The sequence below is a fragment of the Rhamphochromis sp. 'chilingali' genome (genome assembly GCF_963969265.1).
Source record: "Rhamphochromis sp. 'chilingali' genome assembly, chromosome: 22".
Taxonomy (NCBI): Eukaryota; Metazoa; Chordata; class Actinopteri; order Cichliformes; family Cichlidae; genus Rhamphochromis; species Rhamphochromis sp. 'chilingali'.
Genome location: NC_137950.1, coordinates 27783771 through 27801134, shown reverse-complemented (window position 1 = coordinate 27801134; position 17364 = coordinate 27783771). Strand labels below are relative to the sequence as shown.

General features: G+C 41.5%; 4 protein-coding genes across 4 annotated transcripts; 3 read left to right on the top strand and 1 right to left on the bottom strand.

Annotated features, from left to right (window-relative positions):
• The first annotated feature begins 367 nt into the window (after positions 1-367).
• Positions 368-1884, top strand: LOC308390700 (uncharacterized protein). Its single transcript, XM_080872943.1, has 3 exons — positions 368-488; positions 696-820; positions 1318-1884. The coding sequence occupies exons 2-3, from the start codon at positions 717-719 to the stop codon at positions 1742-1744; spliced, it is 531 nt and encodes a 176-aa protein (XP_080729069.1). The 5' UTR covers positions 368-488; positions 696-716; the 3' UTR covers positions 1745-1884.
• Positions 1885-3083: 1199 nt separating this feature from the next.
• On the top strand, positions 3084-4170 carry LOC308390383 (DELTA-stichotoxin-Hcr4a-like). Its single transcript, XM_080872329.1, has 3 exons — positions 3084-3204; positions 3324-3444; positions 3609-4170. The coding sequence occupies exons 2-3, from the start codon at positions 3341-3343 to the stop codon at positions 4057-4059; spliced, it is 555 nt and encodes a 184-aa protein (XP_080728455.1). The 5' UTR covers positions 3084-3204; positions 3324-3340; the 3' UTR covers positions 4060-4170.
• Positions 4171-4456: 286 nt separating this feature from the next.
• Positions 4457-8710, bottom strand: LOC308391380 (endonuclease domain-containing 1 protein-like). The gene is made up of 2 exons (XM_080874006.1): positions 8319-8710; positions 4457-5709 (listed from the first exon to the last, which is right to left on the bottom strand). The coding sequence occupies exons 1-2, from the start codon at positions 8640-8642 to the stop codon at positions 5074-5076; spliced, it is 960 nt and encodes a 319-aa protein (XP_080730132.1). The 5' UTR covers positions 8643-8710; the 3' UTR covers positions 4457-5073.
• Positions 8711-10248: 1538 nt separating this feature from the next.
• On the top strand, positions 10249-15928 carry LOC308390587 (UDP-glucuronosyltransferase 2B31-like). The gene is made up of 2 exons (XM_080872764.1): positions 10249-11435; positions 14306-15928. The coding sequence occupies exon 2, from the start codon at positions 14315-14317 to the stop codon at positions 15914-15916; it is 1602 nt and encodes a 533-aa protein (XP_080728890.1). The 5' UTR covers positions 10249-11435; positions 14306-14314; the 3' UTR covers positions 15917-15928.
• The last annotated feature ends 1436 nt before the right edge of the window (positions 15929-17364 follow it).

Below are 17364 nucleotides of genomic sequence, written 5' to 3'. Positions count from 1 at the left end.
GTAACTTTTCTGCTTTCTCACTTCCAGTTTTTGCATGTTGGGACAGGCTGCGGATTCAAACATCAAGGACAAACAAATATTTAAACATCCAGACCTTTAAAAAAGGGTGTGTTGAATTCATTTGTGTCCATGAATCATGAAACTGTTGCAAGAATGTTAAATCTCCTGTGAAGAGACAGACTGTGGAAACCCCCCCCAAAGAAAAGCAGAATTTCATGTCAGCTGCAAAGATAGACCGGTTCAGGTGGTTTAAGGATCGTGAGGTTTTGGGTGCAACTCTGCACTCGTTACCAGACTCGCAGGTACATGTGAAGTGATCACATACTGTTTGATTGAAAGCAGAGAGAAAGAGAAAGGCACGCCCACTTAACTGAAGCTCATGTGTTAGGTGTGACAGAGAGGGCGTGACTTTAAACTCATCTCCAAATCGAAGTCCGACCTGTTTTCAGAGGACTCTCTGCCATCCTGTGTGTGTCACCTAACGCGAAGTAAGTGCTCATTTCTGCAGGTGTTTTTGTCAGTTTGTGAAATTAGTGAATACAGATATTTAATAGTGACTTTTTGGCTATATGTAATGTTTCGTGTTTACTTCATCTTCAGTTCATATTCCAGTGTTTATTTCAGCAGGACAGCTAAAACATTTCATGACAGAGCTTTGCTGCACTTTGCACGGCTCACACCTGTTTTTCTTGTAGCCGTTACCAGCAGTCGTCACCATGGCTGAAAATGCAGAGGCCCACTCCACCACTCTTACCACCAATCGCAACTGCACCATGGAAATCACCAACATCACCACCGCCTACTGCCTCGTCAACCCAAAGTAACACAGCCCAAACTATTTCTCTTTTACTCCAGCATAAAGTTTTTGATTTCTTTGCTTATGTAAGAGAGCATTTATTGTTTGCAGTTAAACAAAAAAAAAGACATTTATCTTTTAAAATTTCAATGCCCGTGTGATGCAAAATTATCAAAAGTCAGACAAAAAGACCTGTCTATCACTCTTTAACACAAGTTATTTCTGCCATCCATCATTTGTTACTTTGTATCCTTGTGGTTTCTTGTGTCTGCATTTTAATTGTAACCAATATTTTTTTACTGATGTGTAAAAAATGGCCAGAATGATATTTGCATGTCCTTTGATATTTAAACATTAGTCCTGTTGAGTCTGCAGTTGATGAGCTTGCACCACCTCCAGCAGTGCCAGTGTTAAATGTCTGATGGCATCAACAGTCAGGAGGATATTGCACAGTTGACTGTTTTTACATCGAGGTGCATTAATAAACCTTTGATCGTTTCCTCTGCCCTCCTTCCTTTCAGGGTTCACATGGAAAGTGGCTTCGCCCACAGCCCTCCGCAGCCCACCGTGCGCACCACTAAGACAGAGGTGTGCTCTTTCACCAAGGATGACAACACAGCATCAGGTGCTGCGGGTGTGCTGACCTATGACCTGTTTGACATGCGCAGCCGCCGCTGCGATGGCATTGTGGCCATCATGTTCTCCGTGCCGTTCGACTACAACTTCTACAAGAACTGGCTCGGCGTGGGCGTCCTTGATAAATCGAAAGCTGTCGACAGCAAGTTGTTCAACTACATGTACAACGACAAGAACTGCAGCGACTTTGTCCGCTACGAGGCCAAAGGCTCAGGGCTGGTGTTCAGAGGCAAGACGGTGGATGTGAGGGCATGTATGTCCGATGAGGGCAAAGCTATTGTTAAACTGGAGCTGTATGACAGGATGGGCTAAAGAGTCTGGTTGTATTAGGAGTGAGAATAAAATGTTCGCAAACAAATGTGTCGAGTGTATTTGCTGATATTCCTGAAAACCAAAGTGCAAGTTGTCATCCTTATGGTTTAGAGGTGCTTTAAACAAATAAAAAACAATTCAACTGACTTGTTGTCCTCTGTGTTTCTTTGTTCAATCTAAAAATAAATTGTTGGACATGACTTCAAATGTTTGCATGCAAAAGTGAATAAAAATGTAGCTAATCATTCTCAACCCTTAACCCAGCCTGTGACTTGTCCCACTATTTTCCAGTTATTTACTGAGGAATTTCTTCTAAAGTTAGGGTTTAAGTTCACTGCTGACAACACTTCCTGCTTAGTAATGGTACGACGGAACAAAAGAGTATAAAACTGCAAAAAATACTATAAGTATTTTAAAATAATGAGTGTTTTAAAAGAGAGGAAAAGGGAGTTGGGATCATCATTAGTTCTTCCTCAAATTGTAGTCTTTACTTTTATCTTACTATCTAACTTATTATCTCATCCTTAAGACATCGTTTTCACTGTTGTGAGCCATTGTTATGAAGCTAATATAAAAGTTTTCAAATGATATAGTATTGAATAAGTGTCCTAACCTCCCCAAAAGTATTAAGGATGCATGCTTTATTCTAGAGCATCCTAATCTCTAATCTAAATGCTATTTCCCTGTAAAATCATCAGATGTTCATCTCTGACATGCTGCTCCTGTAATCTGCTCTGGACAGTCACACAAATACAGGCCACTAACATAACCCTGCTGTGGTATTTTGTTTGGTCATTGCATGTAATTTTATTGAGTTATTTAATATATCTTTTTAATAAGTTATGTTTAATGTTTAGTGCCTATGGCCACGGTGTATCACATCTTTTCTTATCTTGACAAGGATGAATAACTCTTCCTGTTCTTCCAATGGGATTACACAGTAATATTAGGAGTGCAGGGTCTATTATAAAGTATTATAACCTCTCCTTATTGGAATTTTTTAAGTTTAAAGTTAATTTTCTTGTTGGTTTGGATTGGGGAATAGGTTATTCATCAACCTTTCAACAGACATGTTTCAAACTGTCTAAGCCCTCTGCAGAGACGAAGCATGTTTGTTTCCTCATGCAGACAATGGAAAAACAAAATCACAGACCCAGAAAGAAAAGGTGTAGTGCAGAAAATCCCACAAACCTCAACAAACCAGTTCGTAGTTTCACAAATTGACAGCAGTGTGAGAACAAAAAGACTACAGTTATCCTGTGCTGTTATTGTTAGCTACACCCTTTGCTTTACACCTCTGCAGACATGCGATGGGAAGCAACATGGGAGGTGGATGCATGCTTATGGGTGGAGACACCTTTGGGTGCAACGCATTCCCCAACGAGACTCATGTAAGAGCTGAACTCAGTGTCTCAAATCTGTCCAAGCACGAGTCAGCTACGTACCAGTGATCCCGACAGGTAAGACGCTTCATTCCTGCTCAGTTATTTGAGGGTTTCAGATGGATTTGCATTTTTATTTCGATTGGTTAAACTCATTCGCAGATCTGCAGTTTACACTTCTGTTCTGTCTGTCACAGCCTTTACAAGCCACACCATGAGTGAATCTGCAGAAGCTTTGGCTGCCGCTGTCGAAAGCCGAAGGAACGTCACCATAGAGATCACTAACCTCACCAACAACTACTGCCTGATTGACCCTAAGTATGTCTAAAATAAATACACTTTTGCTCACTTTGTCTGTACAGATTAAAGTTAGAATATGCTTTACGTGCAGCTTGACAAATATCCAGTTAGGAAAATTCATTTTCAAATTTTGCTTCCTGCTTTCATTTTTTCCTCACTTTTGCTGCTGTTAAAAATTAAAGGCTTTTCCTGGAAAGTGGCAGCTGCCGCAGCCCCCCACAACCGACTGTACGTCCACAAAAGACTGAAGTGTGCAACTTCGGCAAGGGCAAAGCCAAAGCCACTGGGGCAGTGGGCGTGCTGACCTACGACCTGTTCAAGAAGGAGCTCAACAGAGCCGATGAGACACTCGCTATAATGTTCTCTGTGCCATATGACTATAACATGTACAAGAACTGGTTTGCCTTGGGAATCTACAAGAAGGGCAAAGAGTGCAATGAGAGCCTGTTCAAAGAGATGTATTACAACAAAGAGCAGGTGGGATTCGTGCGGGTGGAGGCCAAAGGCTCCGACCTCACCTTTGAGGGCGGGAGCCTGGACATCAAGGGTACCATGTCCCCCCTGGGCAGGGCCATCATGAAGGTGGAGATCTGGGACAAGCTCTTCACTCCCCACATGCAGCAATCTTACTGAGTTGTTGATTCATGTTTGTCAGAGTAAACCTGCTTGAAACACCACCGTGTAGCCAATTGTACACCTGTGCTACTGTATTACCTGTAAATGCAATAAATTCTTACTAGTCTGATGTGATAAAACACAAGTGTCAGTGATCATTTGACATGAAATACACACAACGACACACCAGTTGGGTTTAACTTGTGGAGCAGGTGACTGAGTCTGTTACTCATTACTTTGATTGGGGCATGAAGTACAAACAAAACCAGCAGGTTTGGGAAGTAATTCATTACAGTTACTCAAGTACTGTGTTTGAATATAATTTTAAGAGTCAAGCTTTACATTTTTAATCATCTGTGGAATTTTACAACATTTTGATTCAGACAGTGGAAGCTGATTTAGGACACAAACACTGCAGCAATGAAAATCTTTTCTATATTGATTTATTATAGTTTCTGTCATTTGCAGGTGCACATATTAACACATACTATGTGCTGTTAGATAAATCGGATATACTTTATGCACCCAAAAGGGAAAATTAGGACATTCCAATTTCTCAATAGTAAAAAATAAAAGAATAATACGTAGTAATATAGATGTTGCATGTAAGAGTTGGAGTCATTGCCACTTTTTCCTTTGGGGCAAAGATATAGAAGTTATAGATCAGGTTATGAAAAGTTTTCTTTGATACTTCAAGTATATTTGGCTAACAAAACATCTGTGCTCTACTTTGGTAGGAATGTGCATTGTTGTTTAGTACCTGAGTAGTTCTTACACCACTGATCATTATTAGTTATTTAGTGAATCAGAATCAGAATATGAATTAGTTTGATACATACATACAACTTCAGCCGAAATGTGGAGCTACATGTATTGCACAAGGACACCACCTAGTGGTTTAAAGTGTTTTGTGCATACTTCAACTCAGCGGCAGCGCGTTGTGTATGAGTCATTTCAGTAGTGGTCATTAATATTTGCACTTTGTGTTATTCTCCTCACAGAAATGTGTATATAACAGCATTTATGTATCATTTATGTATTTTCTGTGAGGTCTGATCCGGTGCACTGCTCATAAAACACACTAACAACAGTATTGAATCTGTCCTTCAAGTACATCTCGAGTGTTTCCAGGGACATATTTCTCACATCATATCCCCTGAATTGTTTCTTAACCGTCTTATCAACAGGCACAATCTCCTCGCTGCTGTTGGGGTCGTTGCGTCCGATGCCCGCGTACGTGGGAAAGGCGTTGGTTAGCTCTTTTGGAAGACTTTGGTTGTACTTTGGACAGCAGTAGGCAGACCACATATACTCAGGCACCGCCACGCGGTGATTCTTGAGCCAGTGCTCGTCATTGCGGTAGGGGATGATGCCCGTCACGACGTAGGCATCTCCGAGACAGTAGGTTGCTAAGGTGTGATTCACACTGTGCTCCAGAAGTTCCCAAGGCCCATCATTAGAACCGTTCTTTTGGGGAACCACGTTGGTGAGGGTGAAGGTGGATGAGCGGGTGTCGTGGCTCATGTGGTGGAGGCTGGGGTTCAAGTGGCCACGGGAGTAGGTGGAGTTGATGTAGTCCAGCTGCACTGCCTGGCTCTCCACGATGTTCTGATCCAGAGGGCCTGGGGGGAACTGTTCCATGTTGCCATCTCCCCCTGGGTAGGCTAGCTGTTTATCAGCAAAGGAAGAAACGGGGTTTTATTACAGACTTTACACTTCACTGATTTCACAAATGACTTTAAGCTGTTCGGCTAAAATGTTGTCGACACTCCTAAAGCTGCATTTGTACTATTATCAGCAATGCTTCAATGGAAGTACCAGGACTATGCTTTAAACTTAACCTCCCGGTCATTACCAGTCCACCTACGGTTGAGAGGGATTTGTCCTAGCCTCATGCTAAATAAGCAAATATTCACAAAATAAAAGATGCTAAGTTATGAAGTTTATTTTGGCATTGCCACTTGATACTGCCTTTAGTCCAAGACTATAAACATGTTTTCAGTGTGGCCTTCACTTATATGTCACTTTTTTTTACTCTGGGACTAGACAGGACATCAAGCAAGTGTCCTGTTAAAAATCCTTAAACTGACCAATCTGCAGAAATGAGCAGAAAGCTAAAACTCCACAAGTTGATTCTGTTCATCTGGATGTAGCGTTTTCAGTGAGAGAAATGTTTCTTCACTCATCCAAGTGACTTCTTCAGTCTCAGCTGACTGCAGGTTTCCCCAATCTTATAAACAGTACATTTGCATAATGACTGAAACCAGCCCACTGAAGAAACAATGGGCTGGGAGGTCCAGCCCTTTGTTTCTCCCACTGAAAACGCTACATCCAGATGAACAGAATCAACTTTTGGAGACGCAGAATGCTAAGGGTTTTTGCACAATGTCAGCGTCCTAATTAGAGAAACTACAGAAGCATTGCTTTATATTATTATCATTGCTGTATTTACTAAAGTAAGATCGTTTTTTTCTAGAAGCAGGTGTAAAAACGTATTTTACATGTTTAGCTCCAATTGCTCCTTCTCATTGAGAAGTGCTCTTGCTAGTGCCCCCTGCTGTTTGTCTGGATAAACTGCAGCCCATTTCTGTACATTCAGAAGTGTGAAATGCAAAGCAGATCATCACACTGAAATCAAAAGTGGGGACATAAATTAGGCAAATAGAGTCACAATTTCATTTCCGCCTTTGACTAATCAGAGGAACAGGGGGGTTTCCGTTTAGGGTGGAGGAGTGGGGTATCTCCTGCTGCACATGTGGCGCTTACTATGTTTATCGTCCAAAGAACTTTCAGGCTTTTCGTCATTTTATTAGTTGGGATGAGAAATCTTAACACTTTTATTTATTCATATCACACGGCCTTTAACAGGATGTCGTGGAAAGTTTTCTTGATATAAACAGTCAAAGGGTTACAACCACCACCCCCACTTCCTTACAGTCTCACATATTGAGCCAGTGTTGGATATTTTTGACATTATAAAAGCGAGAAAGTGTCCTACAAGAAATATGCGGCACAAAAAAAGAAAAAAAAGAAGTGTTATATCCCCTTTCAACCTGTTAACTGTACCGTAAAACAGATATGGCCCAAAGGTTTGGAAGTAGCACAAAATTTGAGTTTCAAACACTTTAACACTTCAGTTTTTATTCATTTATTTCTCTTTATTCACGTTTTTAGTATGGCCAGTCCTCAGAAAGCGATCAGTTTGCAGCACTGATTGAGGCAGGATCAATCAGGGTTTACCCTTGACACAGATCTCAGCCGTGCCACTGAAAAGTGTCCTGTTAAAAATCCCTAAACTGACCAATCTGCAGAAATGAGCAGAAAGCTAAAGCTCCACAAGTTGATTCTGTTCATCTGGATGTAGCGTTTTCAGTGGGAGAAACGTTTTGTCACTCATCCAGGTGACTTCTTCAGTCTCAGCTGACTGCAGGTTTCCCCAATCTTATAAACCGTACATTTGCATAATGACTGAAACCAGCCCACTGAAGAAACAAGGAGAAAGGTCAATACTGCAAATGCTGACTGTTTGCATTAATTTGCTTTATTTGTCAGTAAAAGTTTGACTTTTGGCCTTGACTTTGCTGCAAGTGAAAATAGGATTAGATAAGCGTACAAAGAGCTTCACATAACATAACAAAAACAAACTTCACAAGAGGAAGTTGGGAAAAGCAGCATTCAAATGAAATATTTGTTCTTCTGCTTCCCACTCCAACTCTACCAAACCATCACAGTCATTTTATTTTGCCTTCCCCATTTAACTCTTGTGTGACTCTTATATTTTGGGGTTTTACAGTGGAACACACATTTTGTGTGTATTCCAGTAATTTTATCAAATTTCTCCTTGTGGGACAATTAAAGGATTTACCAAGTCATCTTTTATCTCGTTCAAACATGCAGTGTCAAAAATATTGTGTACCAGCCAGCGCTATAGTAATTATGTCAACAGTCAACTTCCTCCCATAAACCAAATTCCTCTTGACTCACATGCTCGACAATCACATGATTTTCGCTGGCATGTCAACACACTTGGAGCGGTTAACAGTTCTGAGACGTGAAGTGTGCGGCGTGTTTGCACGCAGAGCTGACACAGCACAAAGTCTAAGTTCTGCTTAAACTCGGTTTTTTTCTTTTAGTTTAGTTTAATTTTTGTGTTTTGTGTTTTGTTTTTTACTTTGGCCTGTTTCCATTCCAGCTTCAATAATCACCATGATGCATGCTATCTATTACTTTTGTTGTTCTTTTTAATATAAACACACACGGATTATTCAAACTCTCACCTGTGGCTCAAACTTCCAGGATGCTGAGGGTCTCTTTCCCGCAGGTACTGTGTACAAATAGGCGGAAAACCAGGGCGAGCGGCGGGGTCGGCTGTACAGGGTGGCGAACCGATACTTGTTGATAAAACGCTGGCAGATCGGCGTCCCTGCCAGACCCTTAGGGGGCCAAGACCTGTAAAAGAACTGCAGGCACGGAGTGAAGGTCCCGACATCCGCAGCGCACAGCGAGCAGCCTGCAGCAAAGAGCAGGGCGAGCAGAGCGCACAAACGAGGCATTTTACCGGTGGCGAAGCGAGTCTCTTTAACCTCCCAGAGCCTTTTCATACATTCACACAAAGACGCGATGCCCGGAATCCACTCGTGGTTTTTCCCTTTAGATCAACACGTGACCTCCTTAAAGCAGAAACAGTTTCAGTGATAAAAAAAAGAAGTAAATAGGATTACAGAATCTGTCCACCGTGTCAGCGCCATCTCAGTAAATTCCAGCTGATGTAGAACATCTGTTCAACCATGTCAGCGTTTATTTGTGACGTTGTATTTAACAAGAAGTACAAAAAATAAAAATAAAAAACATCCATAAAAGCGTAAATTAAAATAAGAACACGAAACACCTCCTTGCTTTACACAGGTAGAGAATAGTTTTAAGTGTGTCTGGGTTGGAGGTATGGGATGTTGGATTGGCACATCAAAAAAAAAAAAAAAAATTTAGAACAAATTTTAAAGTCTCATTAGAGCCACCATCACACAGTAGAAACAACAGTTAACTTTACTTTGCAAAGAAATCAACAACTCCTCAAGACAGCAAGTGATTGATGTGTAATGATCAGCTCTTCATAGTGATAAACGTAAATATTTTATGGAGTGAGCCCAGTCTGCAGCAGGGACTGCAGGTGTTAAAGAGCAGCTGTATTTGACCCCGTGGGAATCAAAATGGCTCTTGTCATGGCTGACTGAGCACCTTGGGCACTATTCTGTGAAAGTCTGAAAAGAAACCTTAAAAAGTCGGGCCAGGTCTCATTTACATTTCACTTTCAGCAACAGACAAGAGTGGATGGGCACAGATTACCTTGACCTTATTAATGCTGTGAGCTGCTCAGTTATAAGATCATCCAACCAAAGCATCAGCATCAGCATTCACTGTCAAATGAGGACAAAATGATCAACCTTTCCAATGAAGAGCTTCGTTAATTGATAAAATATTTTCAACACAGCACTTCTAAAAATACTAGTTTTCTTTCAAAAACTTCAATAATTTGTATTTATTTATACACAATACCAGAATTATTTCAGAAAAACAAAAACTACCATGATCAATATAATCAGGCCTCAGGAGATTGAACCATGGCAAAAACCACTGCTGTTCAATGATGCGCTTTGACTTGGTAATGTTCAAAGCCAGTCTGAGCGTTACCTAAAAATGTTCTCACAGAATAAAAAACCCACCAAGGGTTTGGGCTATAACATTAAAAAGCTTTATGCCAAAAACAAAAGACATCAGTTTAGACTCAAGAAAAAGAATCGTTGACATCCACAAAGCAGAAAATAGATATATAAAATTATCTCAGTCTTTCCAAGTGTCAAGAACTGAAATAAGATGTATCAAAATCAAGAGCCACATAGTACAGAACACACCTGGCAGCAGTGCTTTAAGTGGGCCGGTACGCGCCGGTACTCAGTACCGCCACTTCTAAATATAGCTCTTGAGAGTACCGCCACCTCTCCATGCGCCCAGAACGTGCTTTTAGCGTACCGGTACTCTCATTTGCACATCTGTTATAATCGTTTGGCTGCGCTGCCGCTTTACAGAGCGCCCTTCACAAGCACGCTTCCTAATTCGTCCCACCGAGAGCAGAGACTACATTACCCATACACCAATGTGTTTTACAAGTGAAAAGCGCATGCGTCGCTTTTGCCGTTGTCATGTCAACAACTCAACGTGGTCCGGAGAGTGTGTGTAAAACGCGCAAACAGCTGCTCGTTAAAATACAAAAACAATGAACACTTAATATGCTCTCCTGGCTTCAGACTCTGACTAGTAAAAGAACAAGGTCAGAATCAGAGGACTCGCTGGCTGACACCCCACCAAGCCAGAATGATATCGCTGCAGGTCAGACGCAAGCTAACGAAAGCTGCACTAGTGTCGCAGCCGCGGACGACGGCACTTTTGGCGACGACGAGGACGAGAATGACACCATTTCTACCGACGACAACAGCCGCGTTAGCGAGCATGAGTGGCCAGAATGTTGGTCCCAAGCACAAGTCCGGTATTTCTCCACAAATTACAAGTGGCTGATCAGCAGAAATCAAAAGTTGGGTTGTAGTGTGTGTAGTCAAGTTTGTGCTCGCGTGGACATGCAGCAAGGGCAGAGAGTGTCGCAGGAGTGGAGTGGGTGCTTAATCTCGTCTTTTGGAAGGGACAAGGCTGCACAACAAAACTCACCACGAAAGAAAATAAAAGAGCACAGAGACTCAATTTATCACAAGAAAGCAGTTGAAATAAAAGAGAAGGCAACACAAAATACAATGCAAAAACACACTGAAGATATGAGAAAGGCTGACTACGCTTCAACTTGCAATGTGTTTAGAACAGCTTATAAGATTGGCAAGCATGGGCGTCCCTTTACAGACATGCCAGTCTTAAATGGTGTCAAGATGGGCAGAGTTTTGCACTCTAATAACTCATGTGCAAATATACTGGATCACATTGCAGCTGAAATGAAAAAGAAGGTAGTCAATGACATAGTGATGAATGAAAGAAAATTGTGTGTGCTCATTGATGAATCCACTACAATAAGTGGAAAGTCTGTGCTTGTCGTGTGCCTGCGGTCAGCTATTTCCAGTGAAAATCCAGACACAATACTTTTTGAACTGATTGAGCTGCAGGGGACCACAGCAAAGGACATCACTGAAGCACTGTTAGGATGTCTTCATAATAATGGCTTTGACCCTCACTACCTACAGGAACATTTGTTGGCATTTGCTTGTGATGGAGCCTCAGTGATGCTTGGGAGGAAAGCAGGAGTTGCTGCACAGCTTTGTTCCAAATTCCCTTACCTGTTTGTCTGGCATTGTTCCAATCACAGACTGGAACTGGCAGTTTGTGATGTTTTGAAGGAGGTAGGAGGAATCAACCACTTTAAAATATTCTTAGATCAGCTTTACTCCCTCTACCATGCATCACCAAAAAACCAAAGGGAGTTAACCGAGAGTGCTCACAATGTTGGACAACGTCTCCTTGTGATAGGCCGTGTTTTATCAGTGCGTTGGGTTGCTTCAAGTGAGAGAACAGTGAAAGCAGTATGGGAGAACTACCAAGCTCTGCAGTACACTTTACAAGTGCTGCTGCTGATAGCAGCAGTGACTCAAGAGAGAGCAAAATACAAATTAGTTTATATTTTATGTACATTTTGTTAAAAAAAATTTCAATACCTTTTTGCACATTTTATTTATGTTCAGTAGCTCTTTCTAGCCCAAGCAAATCCACAAACTAATAAAATGATTTATTATTTTGTATAAGGTTGTCTGTTGACTGTTGTATATAAAACCCATTCAATATAGTTGTTGTTACCTCAGGGGAGGCGGAAAAAAAATAGAGTACCGGCACCTCTTTTGGGCCACTTAAAGCACTGCCTGGCAGAGGGAGGAAGTACAAGATTTCAAAGATCTGGAAAGAAAATTAGTGAGAAATGTGTCTAAAGACCCAAGAACAACTTCAGAGACAATGGTGCATGGCTTAGCCCACTGTAGCCTCAAAGATGACAATGATTAGAACCCTGAACAGTAATAGACTGTCAGGTTGCAGACCAAGAAAAACTCAGCTTCTGTAGAAGAGACACCTTCAAGCCAGACTGAAGTATGTGGACAACCTGGAGAAGAGAGTTGAAACTGGAGACCTTTGCTGCTTATTCATGGAGAAAGAAGGCAGAGGTGTACAAGCCAAATAAAAAGGGTGAAACACGGTTGTGGAAGTATTGTGCTGTGGTGATGCTTCAGTAGTGGGATCTTGTAAAGGTGGCAGGAATCATGAAAAGGAAGGATGTGAAAGTTGAACTTTCTTGACTGGCCTACACAAAGCCCTGACCTGAGTCCTACTGAAAAACTGTGGGGTGACTAAAGTCCATGCCATAAGAACTTCAAATATGGAGGAGCTTGAGAGGTTGAAGAAAGAAGAATAGGCTGGGATTGCTCAGTATGTAAGACTTGCTGAAAACGACAACAAATGATTGTGGGCTGTTATCCAGTAAAAAGGTTACACAACTCCCTATTAGCAGCAGGGAGGCTAAGAATTGGGACCCTGGTATTCTTTGTGGAATAATTTAGCTTCTGTCTGCAAAGTTAAATAATATGAGCATCCAAAATAAAACTTGGGTGTTTGGAAGAGCCATTTGCCGCTCATTTGTGAGTTGTGACTGTGAGTCCAAATTATATATTTATATATTTATATTTAAGATCCACACGCCTCCCACCTTATGCAACACAATAATCAGGATTTGGGTTCTTTTCTTATGTAATCTGAAGTTGAGCTCCCCTCTTCCACACTAGTCTGAAAGTACTTTTCTCCACACGCTCGAGGATTGAAGGTAGGTTCATACGCCCTATGCTTCACATTAATAGTTAATTGAGTCAAAATGCTTACTTAGCAACTGTCATGCAGACAGGAAACAGAATACAAGGGTGTGTGTCTTCTTGTTGTTCTTTTAGCTTATTAGAAAGTCCCTGCTACACGCATATGATGAGATTAGAGACTGCAGGCAGGACATACCCCCCACTGGACCGTGATTTGTTGCAACATTTCATGTTAACTGGTTTGGACAGTGTAGCTGTGTGTATGTGTCTTATTATGGCAAAATGTCATCCTTAACAGAGCTCCTGCAGCGGGAACCACACCAAAAGGTTTTGAGGGCTTTGCAAGTATTTTGCGTGTCTATGAATAGATTTTGTCAAAGAAAAGAGAGTCCAAGCTACACAATATGCAGTGATGGATCTTGACAACTGCAAGGGTTGTCAAGATCAAGTTTAAGTATCTTGGGGTCTTGTTCATGAGTGATGGGAGAAGAGAGCTGGAGATTGGCTGCGGTGATGCGGACGCTGTACCGGTCTGTTGTAAGAGAGGTGAGTGTAAAAGCGAAGCTCTCGGTTTACCTGTCGATCTACGTCCCTACCCTCACCTATAGATACGAAGTGTGGGTAGTGACCGAAAGAACGAGATTTGGGATACAAGCGGCAGAAATGGGGTTCCTCCGAAGGGTGGCTGGCCTCTCCCTTAGAGATAGGGCGAGAAGTTCGGCCATCCGGGAGGGGCTCAGAGTAGAGCCGCTGCTGCTCCACATCGAAAGGAGCCAGTTGAGGTGGTTCGGGCATCTGACAAGGATGCCTCCTGGGCGTCTCCTGGGTGAGGTGTTCTGCAATGGGAGGAGGCCCAGGGGCAGACCCAGGACATCCTGGAGAGATTTTTATCTCTCAGCTGGCCTTGGAACGCCTTGGTGTTCAACCGGACAAGCTGGAGGAGGTGGCCGTGTAGAGGGAGGTTTGGGCTTCTCTGCTTGGCCTGTTGCTCCCATGACCCGGCCCTGGATAAGTGGAAGAAGATGGATGGGTGGGGACACACCTAATGATTGCCCAGTAGTTAATTAATATATTCATACCTGAATTCATATTCGGTCATCATAATGTACCGTTGAATATTGAAGAAAGGTTTGGCTGCTGAGGAATAATTTCTCCCCACAGTGCCTTGAAAATTCATGTAAAGATGAGGGTTTATATGCCTCGGAGCTGTGCTTAGAGTCCTGTGTTGAGCTTGTTTTTTTTTTCTTTTTGTACAGAAAAGTTGGGCGTGACAGCCCCCTTTTGATAATGGTCTAATCCAGTGGGTCCTGTAGCATAGCCAGGAGTGAAGACAAGCTCATAAAATAACTTAGAAGGAATTCAAGTTCTAATTTAGGCATCATTGAAATAATCATTATTATTATTTTTTTTGTTTTCCTCAGAATTGATCCATGGGGAGCATTCAAGGAGTTTCTCTGTTTCTTCTGGGCGTGACATTGTCCTTAACTGTAAGTCCTGTCCAAGGTGGAAAGATTCTGGTGTTCCCCGTTGATGGCAGCCATTGGGTGAACATGAACCTGCTGATCCAGAGCCTCCACGCCAAAGGCCATGAAGTCACTGTGGTCCGCACAGCCACTAGCTGGTATGTCAAAGAAGAGGCACCACATTACAGCTCCATCACTGTCACCTTACCAGAGGCTGTCTGCATAGAGGAGCAGGACTTCTTTGTAACTTTCCTGGTCAAGATACTGGAGATCCAAAAACAGGGGACGTCTTTCATGGCTGTCTTGAAGTTCTACTGGGAAGTGCTAGGTTCATTATCAAAAATCTACCAACAAGCTAGTCTGTTAGGTGTAGAAATATTTGAGAACAAGACTCTAATGTCGAAGATACGTGACTCTAATTTTGACCTGGTTCTTATGGACCCTGGACTTCCTGTTGGAGTTATAGTGGCCCACAAACTAAAGCTTCCAGTTGTCTTTAATGTTAAATGGATGACCAGTGGGGATGGCCATTTTGTGGTTGCTCCATCACCAACGTCATATGTCCCAACTTCTGGAAATGCCATATCTGACAAGATGACCTTTTCTGAAAGAGTCAAAAACACATTCCACTACTTCCTCAAAACCTGCATTGACAAGTTTATAGCATGCCCACCTTATGATAGAATAGTAGAAAAGTACTTAGGCCCAGATGTGAACTTCTATCAGCTTCTTCAAGGAGTAGACCTGTGGCTCATGAGAGTGGACTTTGTCTTCGAATTCCCCAGGCCTACCATGCCGAACATTGTCTACATTGGAGGATTTCAGTGTAAGCCTGCTGAGGCCTTACCTTCAGAGTTGGAGGAGTTTGTTGAAAGTTCAGGAGAACACGGCTTCATCCTGATGTCTCTGGGGACGCTGGTGAATGGTTTGCCAATAGAAATAACTTCAGAAATCGCAGCTGCCTTTGCTCAGCTTCCTCAAAAGGTCGTATGGAGGCATGCTGGTGAATGCCCCAACAATGTGGGGAACAATACCCTTCTGGTGAAATGGATGCCCCAAAACGACTTGCTGGGTCACCCAAAGATAAAAGCCTTTGTGGCTCATGGTGGCACCAATGGGATCTATGAGTCCATGTACCATGGTGTGCCAATTATTGGCATTCCCCTGCTGTTTGACCAGTTTGAAAACATTTTGCGAATGGAAGTTCGAGGAGCTGCTAAAATGGTGGATGTAACAAAAGTCACCCAGCAGAATTTCCTCAAAGTCCTACAAGAAGTTCTTAACAATCCCTCCTACAGAAACAACATGAAGCATCTGTCTGCTCTCCACCGAGACAGACCAATGCATCCTCTGGATGCTGCAGTTTACTGGATTGAGTTTGTTATGAGGCACAAAGGAGCTGCACATTTACGCACCGAGTCTTATAAGATGCCCTGGTATGTGTATCATTCTGTGGATGTTATAAGCTTTTTGTTGGTCATCTTGTTTATGCTGACAGCCTGTGTAGTGGCAGTCATACGATTCACGTGGCTTCGAATGTGCAGGAGGAGGAAACCAAAGCAAGAGTGACTCCTCGAATGAAGATGGATCCAATCAAAATGTTGTATTGATATTCTAGATTTTTCTTGTTGTCGACCAATCGAAAATAAAATACTAAACTTTAAAGTCCTGGAATACTATTGTTGCTGCAATGCTTATAGGTTTGTTTTTCTTTTTTTTGGGGGGGGGGGGGGGGGGGGGAGTTGCTCCAGAAAGAGCATCCACTGTAACAGAAATGTGCCAAATCAAAGATGGGGAGCTTCCTGCTATGGTGAAAAAGAGAGCAGTCAAAATAGCTTCTATTTCTTCAGATTTAATATTTCAAAATGAATTATCTAATATGTACCAGTTTTTCTTTATTGTATTTCAGTCATATCTAAATAACAAATTACTTTTAAGAATTTCAGATAGGACAGCAGGTGACTGACAGGTGCAATAGATTGAAAATAAGTTCAGCAAGACATTCTCAGAAGACTTAGTCATTTAAACATGAAATTTCAATTCAAAACAAACATATTTCCACATTTTGTGTGAAAGGGGCAGGAATTTCTGCATGTGTAGTCTATGAAATTAAAACACATTAAGAAGTTTGAGGTTGCATTGTTGTATGTGTTGCATGGGATTTTAACATATATTATAAGACATTTCTTATTATTAAAAAACTTTATTTACATATTGAACACATTTATGTTTTCCACATGTAAACACACGTGGTTTGTATGTTTTGTCTTTCACCTTGCAGTTAGCTACCAAAATGAGTTCAATAAGTAATTCTCCAATAAACTTAAGAAAAGTGAATAGCATGTCATGCAGTTTTTGTGTTATCCTTGCGTAGACTGTCTGCTGTTATGTGCTGTGCTGCACAGTGATGCATGAGTAAACATATACAATTATCCCATTGATAGTGGGAGGAGGTAAAGGTTGGCTTAATTTGTCTGACTAAGCTTTAAGCACAGCATTTGAAACTTATCAACAAAGGACCAAACCATCAGGAAGCCTAATGCTTAATAATTAAACAGAGTGAGTCTTCAGGCTGAATCCTCCCGTGGTTCCTGTTCTGAAATACAGTCATTGGTTAGGACAGAGAAAAAGGCAGAAAATGTTAGACACATCTCTGCAGGCTTGGACAGGTAACACATTCTCACATCAATCAGGCTGCTGAACAAGAGCATCATAAGAAGCTTTTCATAAGCAATTACTGCTGTATTATTATTTTATTAATTCAGCACCATTACATTTCTCCTAAATATGATTCGAGTTTATTACTGACTTTTTACATGGAGTATTTTTTATTGGTGTTTTACCAAAACAGTAATTCATTTTTTATATAATTGCATAAAATTAAAAAAAAAGTCTAATCTGAATTTATGTCAAAGCATCAGTTACACTTTAATTAACAGATTTTGAAACATAAAGCCACTAATATATGATGCTGTAACATTGTAGACAAAGCTAAACAGCAGTATATAAGTAATTAT

Bases quoted from the DNA above. Each gene is read 5' to 3' on its own strand.
- LOC308391380 (XM_080874006.1), bottom strand. From the start codon at position 8,642: ATGAAAAGGCTCTGGGAGGTTAAAGAGACTCGCTTCGCCACCGGTAAA. The intron at 5,710-8,318 runs GTGAGAGTTTGA...GCTGATAAACAG, and splicing joins CCTGGAAGTTTGAGCCACAG to CTAGCCTACCCAGGGGGAGA.
- LOC308390700 (XM_080872943.1), top strand. From the start codon at position 717: ATGGCTGAAAATGCAGAGGCCCACTCCACCACTCTTACCACCAATCGC. The intron at 821-1,317 runs GTAACACAGCCC...CCTTCCTTTCAG, and splicing joins TACTGCCTCGTCAACCCAAA to GGTTCACATGGAAAGTGGCT.
- LOC308390383 (XM_080872329.1), top strand. From the start codon at position 3,341: ATGAGTGAATCTGCAGAAGCTTTGGCTGCCGCTGTCGAAAGCCGAAGG. The intron at 3,445-3,608 runs GTATGTCTAAAA...TAAAAATTAAAG, and splicing joins TACTGCCTGATTGACCCTAA to GCTTTTCCTGGAAAGTGGCA.
- LOC308390587 (XM_080872764.1), top strand. From the start codon at position 14,315: ATGGGGAGCATTCAAGGAGTTTCTCTGTTTCTTCTGGGCGTGACATTG.